This window comes from Oncorhynchus masou, chromosome 10, assembly GCF_036934945.1.
Source record: "Oncorhynchus masou masou isolate Uvic2021 chromosome 10, UVic_Omas_1.1, whole genome shotgun sequence".
NCBI classification, from domain to species: Eukaryota; Metazoa; Chordata; class Actinopteri; order Salmoniformes; family Salmonidae; genus Oncorhynchus; species Oncorhynchus masou.
The window spans coordinates 21690451-21698242 of record NC_088221.1 but is presented as its reverse complement, the minus strand read 5'-3'; the positions used below and the strand labels follow the sequence as shown (position 1 = coordinate 21698242).

Sequence of the window (7792 nt, the reverse complement as noted above, 5' to 3'; positions counted from 1 at the left end):
TGGGGTAAAAAAAAGAAAGACTCACAGCTGTAATTGCTGCTGTATTGTACTCCGGGGGTTGAATACTTATATAATCACAATATACAGTGGGGCAAAAAAGTATTTAGTCAGCCACCAATTGTACAAGTTCACCCACTTAAAAAGATGAGAGATGCCTGTAATTTTCATCATAGGTACACATCAACTATGACAGACAAAAAGAGAAGAAAAAAATCCAGAAAATCACATTGTAGGATTTTTTATGAATTTATTTGCAAATTATGGTGGAAAATAAGTATTTGGTCACCAACAAACAAGCAAGATTTCTGGCTCTCACAGACCTGTAACTTCTTCTTTAAGAGGCTCCTCTGTCCTCCACTCGTTACCTGTATTAATGGCACCTGTTTGAACTTGTTATTAGTATAAAAGAGACCTGTCCACAACCTCAAAAAGTCACACTCCAAACTCCCATATGGCCAAGACCAAAGAGCTGTCAATGGACACCAGAAAACAAATTGTAGACCTGCACCAGGCTGGGAAGACTGAATCTGCAATAGGTAAGCAGCTTGGTTTGAAGAAATCAACTGTGGGAGCAATTATTAGGAAATGGAAGACATACAAGACCACTGATAATCTCCCTCGATCTGGGACTCCATGCAAGATCTCACACCGTGGGGTCAAAATGATCACAAGAACGGTGAGCAAAAATCCCAGAACCACACGGGGGGACCTAGTGAATGACCTGCAGAGAGCTGGGACCAAAGTAACAAAGCCTACCATCAGTAACACACTACGCCGCCAGGGACTCAAATCCTGCAGTGCCAGACGTGTCCCCCTGCTTAAGCCAGTACATGCCCAGGCCCGTCTGAAGTTTGCTAGAGAGCATTTGGATGATCCAGAAGAAGATTGGGAGAATGTCATTTGGTCAGATGAAACCAAACTAGAACTTTTTGGTAAAAACTCAACTCGTCGTGTTTGGAGGACAAAGAATGCTGAGTTGCATCCAAAGAACACCATACCTACAGTGAAGCATGGGGGTGGAAACATCATGCTTTGGGGCTGTTTTTCTGCAAAGGGACCAGGACGACTGATCCGTGTAAAGGAAAGAATGAATGGGGCCCTGTATCGTGAGATTTTGAGTGAAAACCTCCTTCCATCAGCAAGGGCATTGAAGATGAAACGTGATTGGGTCTTTCAGCATGACAATGATCCCAAACACACCGCCCGGGCAACGAAGGAGTGGCTTCGTAAGAAGCATTTCAAGGTCCTGGAGTGGCCTAGACAGTCTCCAGATTTCAACCCCATAGAAAATCTTTGGAGGGAGTTGAAAGTCCAAAAACATCACTGCTCTGGAGGAGATCTGCATGGAGGAATGGGCCAAAAAATCAGCAACAGTGTGTGAAAACCTTGTGAAGACTTACAGAAAACGTTTGTCCTCTGTCATTGCCAACAAAGGGTATATAACAAAGTATTGAGAAACTTTTGTTATTGACCAAATACTTATTTTCCACCATAATTTGCAAATAAATTCATAAAAAATCCTACAATGTGATTTTCTGGATTTTTTTTTCTCATTTTGTCTGTCATAGTTGAAGTGTACCTATGATGAAAATTAATTGGCCTCTCATCTTTTTAAGTGGGAGAACTTGCACAATTGGTGGCTGACTAAATACTTTTTTGCCCCACTGTACTAGTGTACTATTTTCCATTAAAATATATATATATATATATTTTTTTTTAAATCTTCCACTTTGTATAGATTGATGGCAAAAAATGACAATTCAATTCATTTTAACAACAAATTTTGTAACAACAAAATGGAAAAAGTCCAGGAATACTTTCTGAAGACACTGCATATGTGTGAGATGCAGAGTAATTAAACAGGTGTACTTGCCGCTCCATAGACCTTGGATGGTGGCCAGGGTGCTGTTGCTCAACATGGCGGGGTTTATAGCCCCTCCAAGCCCACCCGGAGCTAAGCTCAGCAAGGCCCCCCTACACACAGAGACAAGTATAGTCAGACAGACAGAGACACAGTGATTCCAGTAGAGATTACCCTGAATTCCTTATTCCTCCCTCAATCCCTGAGATTATGATGATCATAGCAATGAGCGTTCAACTGCAACTATTACTACTATGACTATTCAAAATAGTTTCAACATGGCTTATATCATATTGTAGATATACATGGGCACTGGAAATATCTTCATGTAGTTTGACGTGTGTTGTGATCCTGCTCTGAAACCCTTTCCCGTCCTACTCACCCAGGAGTGAACTGTGAGGATGCCATCAGTCCTGGGTTAAGGCCAGCCATGGAGGCGTAACTAGAACTGGTGGGTAACTGGGCAGCTCCTTGCAGGGCCGCTGACAACCCCGGTCCAGCCACCATCACCTGACCTGTCCCCAGATTGGTTGCTAGTGACGATGGTGCCTGCATGACCACCGTGTGCTCCTGGGTTCCATCCGTCTCCGCTGCCGTGGCCTGGAGGGCCGTGGGGGAGGGGCTTAGCGAGGTGGAGCTGGTCACCGCGGTAACCATGGGTGCCGTAGAGATGACCGATGCCGTGTTTGTGGTCGCTCCGATCGTCGTGCCTGAGACGGAACCCGGAGGGTGGTGTTTAGTTTTTAAGTACCAGGTGGGAAACGGGAAGGGAATTATGCCTGAATCCTAATTTGCGATTTCTTTCTTCAAATATGATCCTGTCCCTCCCCTTTCCCCGTGTACCTGTCAAGGTCAGGCCGGAGACGCTGGTGCTGGTGAGAGGCATCACTGGGTTTAAAGTGAGTGTGGTTGGTGTGTTACTGGTCACAAGGCTCGCCGTACTGGCCACCTGCACCAGGGAAGGAGAAGAAAAAGGCTTGAACATGGAATAGAAAAAAATACATTTTACTTGTGTGTGTGTGTGTAATGCATGCTTACACTGTGTATGTGTCCATGCATGCAAGTGCAAGTGTGTGTGGTACATGTACATGCCAGTGTGTTTTGTCAATACCAAGGGGCTATTGGGGGTGAAGATGGTTTTGATGGGGGTGCTGCCTGTCCCTGTGATGCTGTGTCCGCTGCTGGGGGGGTTGATCCGCTTCTCTTTTTGCCGACGGTTACAGAACCACACCCGGATCACCTCCTTCTCCATGTTGAGCTGGTCAGCAATTATGGTGATCTCCTCAGAGGTAGGTTTTTGGTTCTGCTTGAAGTGGGCAAAAGACCAGGTATTCTATTTCAGTATGGGGCAGTTCCTTTCAGTATGGGGCAGTTTCTTTCAGTATGGGGCAGTTCCTTTCAGTATGGGGCAGTTCCTTTCAGTATGGGGCAGTTCCTTTCAGTATGGGGCAGTTCCTTTCAGTATGGGGCAGTTCCTTTCAGTATGGGGCAGTTCCTTTCAATATGGGGCAGTTCCTTTCAGTATGGGGCAGTTCCTTTCAGTATGGGGCAGTTCCTTTCAGTATGGGGCAGTTCCTTTCAGTATGGGGCAGTTCCTTTCAATATGGGGCAGTTCCTTTCAGTATGGGGCAGTTCCTTTCAGTATGGGGCAGTTTCTTTCAGTATGGGGCAGTTCCTTTCAGTATGGGGCAGTTCCTTTCAGTATGGGGCAGTTACTTTCGGTATGGGGCAGTTCCTTTCAATATGGGGCAGTTCCTTTCAATATGGGGCAGTTCCTTTCAGTATGGGGCAGATACTTTCAGTATGGGGCAGTTCCTTTCAGTATGGGGCAGTTCCTTTCAGTATGGGGCAGTTCCTTTCAGTATGGGGCAGTTACTTTCAGTATGGGGCAGTTCCTTTCAGTATGGGGCAGTTCCTTTCAGTATGGGGCAGTTCCTTTCAGTATGGGGCAGTTCCTTTCAGTATGGGGCAGTTACTTTCAGTATGGGGCAGTTCCTTTCAGTATGGGGCAGTTTCTTTCAGTATGGGGCAGTTCCTTTCAGTATGGGGCAGTTCCTTTCAGTATGGGGCAGTTCCTTTCAATATGGGGCAGTTACTTTCAGCATGGGGCAGTTTCTTTCAGCATGGGGCAGTTCCTTTCAGCATAGGGCAGTTATTTTCAGCATGGGGCAGTTATTTTCAGCATGTGGCAGTTATTTTCAGCATGTGGCAGTTATTTTCAGCATGTGGCAGTTATTTTCAGCATGGGGAAGTTATTTTCAGCATGGGGCAGTTATTTTCAGCATGGGGCAGTTATTTTCAGCATGGGGCAGTTATTTTCAGTAGGGCAGTTTACCAGACACGCTGAATGAAGTCTGTCCATTACATTGATTCCCTTCCTAATGGTTTAAGTGCTAAAATTGGTTGATGAGGTAAGTTAGTGAAGACAAGTGAGCGCTAATCTAGACTGTAACACTTCACTCACCTCCAGAAAGCTCTTTTCTAAGGCCACGCGGATGTTGGTCTCGATGCTGGTCCTCTTCTTGCGTCGGCGGTTGAGCCCCTCCATGCCCAGACCGGGGGACCCCAGGCCGCAAGGGCTGGACAGGGCCAGGTCAGACGACAGATTCTCTGCGCAAACAGCACCGCGACAAGGGACAGGGACGGAGGTAAAGACCAGGTACTCTGCAGTGCTTAATACGGTACACAATAGAGTACAAACACACACAGCTGTCGGTCAGCTCAGAGACATACCTGCATCGTTGAGCCACTTCTCCAGAAGTGGCTTCAGCTTGCACATGTTCTTAAAGCTGAGGTTCAAGGCCTCGAAGCGGGAAATGGTGGTCTGGCTGAAGTCGTTACCATACAGCTTGCCCATGGCCAGGCCAACATCCCCCTGGGGGAGACAGAGAGGGTTAGGTAGAGCTCTGCTGTTAACACAAACACACGTATGCACACTCATGCAAGCATACACACACCTTCCTGCAGTTCGCTAATACCCCAAACCACACACACAGAATTTGCACACGTACACACACCTTCATACAGCTCCCTCACAACACCAACCATACACCCACCTGTGTGAAGCCCAGTTTGATGCGTCTCTGTTTGAAGGTCTTAGCGAACTGTTCCAGCTCCTCCAGGTCGCTGGGCTCCTCCAGACTGGGTGTGTCCAGGCGTTTGGGCGGGGTCTGACTGTGGGACAGGGGCTGGATGGGCGTGGCTGCTATCGTGTGGGATGGAGTCGCTGGCTACAGGACGGAAGTATGGGGTTAGGGCTGAAAGGAAATGACAAACTAAACATGGTAGTGATAGTCGTAGTTTTAGTGTCTGACCTGTGAGGCAAGGTTGATGCTTGGCTGAGTCTGCAGGAGGTTGGCTTGGCTTTGAGGTAGTTGAGTTAAAAGATTATGGGCTTGCAGGAAACCTGTTGAGAGAATTATGGAGACCATTTAAGAGGTACGAAAGGAGGGTGAGAGCGAGGAAGGGCGAGTGTGTATGTTTGTGCACGTGTGTGTGCGTGCCTGTGTCCATGTGTCTGTGTGTGTGTGTCCATGTGTGTGTGTGAGTGTGTGTAGTACATACTCTGCGTTGTGTACATACTCTGCTGGCCCTGCGGCGTCTGTGAGATGATGAACTGACCAGGCTGCAGCTGGGTGGCGATGTGGTGGCCAGGTTGAACCAGGACAAACTGGGGCATGGTTAGGTTCTGCTGCTGCAGCTGCTGTAACTGCTGAAAGTCCTCACGCACACACCCACCGGGAGAAAGGAGCCCACATTACTACAGGCACACACAGACACGTATAGTCACACACCACTCATGCTGATGTTGGTCATCTCACACACACACACGCACACACACACACACACAAATACAGGAAGTGAGGAACCCTCATAACTACAGGGAAGCCAGTCTAGTCCTCCAGGTAAGGGGGGTACAGGTCTACTAGAGGTGATACTGTAGCTGCTGCCTGCTGGCCTTTATTCTAGCTTCATTCTATAGGTACACTCATTCATACAACAGAGATCAACAGAGGAAAGTTTTCATTAAGCTTCCACAGGGAGAAAAGGTTACAACGTACTACAGGTAAGAGCATACGTATAATCATTCATATAGCAGTGTTATACATGAGTACTACTAGGTAGATTTTACAGGTCCAGTCATTCATATAACAGTGATATAAAGGTGTACTACAGGTAGGTAACTGCTGAAGGTCGCCATCTCATACGGGTATCCCAGCTGGCTTAGCTGGCCTGGGAGATGAGTAGAGACAGAGGGAATCTGAGGGGGAATGATGTGAACATTACAGCTCTGTGTTTCCTGCATATTCAATTGATGACACTGTGGCTGTTATATGTTTTGAGGTAGTATTGGGTTTGACTTCAGGATTTTATTTTACACCCCTTTCTAGAGCAGGTAGCAGGATACTCTGCCCCCTGCAGATTCCGTCTAGCCCTAGTGATGGGTGTGTGTGTGTGTGTGTGTGTGTGTGTGTGTGTGTGTGTGTGTGTGTGTGTGTGTGTGTGTGTGTGTGTCTATATACACATTCTCATGTATTTGTGTGTGTGTATCTCTCTTACAGAGGTGATCTGGACGGGCTGGGACAGGGGCAGCTGTGTGATGGGGGTGGCTGCGGAGGCAGAGATGCTGGCCCCCGTGGTGCTGCTCTGCTGGCTGGCTGATTGCTGCTGCATGGCTGCTGCCAAGAGCTGGGCCTGGGCCTGCTGCAAAAACATCTGCTGCTGCGCTGGAGACAGGGTCAACTGGAGAGGGAAAGCGAGACGGTGGGGGGGTCAAAGCGAAAGAGACGGGGAGACAGCGAGAGGCGGGGCAGAGAGAAAGAGGGAGATAGAAAGGCAGAGATGACAGATATTGTGGAGAGAGGGCAGAGAGAAAGGTAGAGGGGGCGCAGAGATTAAGAGAGAGAATAATGTAAATGGAGTGAGCGGTTGGAAGAGAAACAATAGTATGTCAAGACAAATGCCCCTCACCATTCATTTCCAAATGTCAAAGGTCTTTCAAGTTGCAAAGGACTACAAAACTAGCAGTACATGTGATGCAGTGACTGAGTGCCTTAGGGCCCAACAGACGGAGAGAGGAGAGGACTCATGCATTTGGACGGGAGATGATGTTGGTGTTTGGAGAGGTTTCTCATCGCAGCCACTGGCTGTCTGATCTTTAGGTCACATGACTCTATCACATGTGAGGGCTTTCTGGCCATGCGACAGAATAATCATGGATGAGTATGACGCCTGGGCTCCCGGTCGCTCACACACAAACCAAAAGATGGTACCAGGGTGATGTTTGTCGTGGGGTTGGCATGATTGCACATGTGCACAAGCACACACAGGCTACGTCCCAATACTCTTCTCTCAGTTCCTCCCACCAACACTGATCATAGCAGGAATTGGCAGAATGAATAAGGTAGGTAGATCAATTCCCATTCAATCTTTATATCGAATCACCGGTCACTAAGGAGAGGAAACAAGGAAAATAGTATTTGGACATAACCCCACCCTCTCTCTGGGTGTATCTCAATAGTCTCCTTCCGTTCATATGCACTGATCTGAGAACAGTGAAACCAATATACCGACGTTACCTCCTGAGCATTTGCTGTTCTTTTAGATCAGTGCAGATGAGGAAGCCATAGAGATCCAGCACATTACAGACAGACAGATGAACCGACAAGCAGGCAGGCAGACAGCAAGACACTTACTCCAGCTATCTGTCCCCCAGCCAGCATGAGCTGGGCCTGAGGCAGCACCCCCTGCTGGACGGAGGTCGGAATTGCACCCGAGTCTTCAGACTTGGACTAGGAGCAGAGTACATAGGATAACCTTATATAGTATAACCTTCCCAGATACATGTCATATAGACACAGGTGACTCCTGATAACTGTAAACTCGATGACTGCAATACACTTTTCCAGTCCCAGTTCAACTGCATTATTT

General features: G+C 47.6%; 1 protein-coding gene across 16 annotated transcripts in view; it reads right to left on the bottom strand.

The window, feature by feature from the left end:
* Positions 1 to 7792, bottom strand: part of LOC135547328 (POU domain, class 2, transcription factor 1-like) — a 29290-nt gene that overhangs the window by 9848 nt on the left and 11650 nt on the right. For 3 of the 16 annotated variants that reach the window (XM_064976228.1, XM_064976219.1, XM_064976224.1), the window contains 12 exons: positions 7558 to 7653; positions 6422 to 6604; positions 6036 to 6122; positions 5426 to 5573; positions 5176 to 5267; positions 4918 to 5091; positions 4596 to 4736; positions 4326 to 4481; positions 2973 to 3167; positions 2705 to 2810; positions 2244 to 2571; positions 1874 to 1974 (listed from right to left, as the gene is read on the bottom strand). In XM_064976228.1, the coding sequence (XP_064832300.1) occupies positions 1874 to 1974; positions 2244 to 2571; positions 2705 to 2810; positions 2973 to 3167; positions 4326 to 4481; positions 4596 to 4736; positions 4918 to 5091; positions 5176 to 5267; positions 5426 to 5573; positions 6036 to 6122; positions 6422 to 6604; positions 7558 to 7653 (1807 nt within the window). Of the gene's footprint in view, positions 1 to 1873; positions 1975 to 2243; positions 2572 to 2704; positions 2811 to 2972; positions 3168 to 4325; positions 4482 to 4594; positions 4737 to 4917; positions 5092 to 5175; positions 5268 to 5425; positions 5574 to 6035; positions 6123 to 6421; positions 6605 to 6832; positions 7307 to 7557; positions 7654 to 7792 lie in introns of those variants that run through there. The other 13 variants (XM_064976234.1, XM_064976231.1, XM_064976227.1 and 10 more) reach the window with 12 other exon arrangements.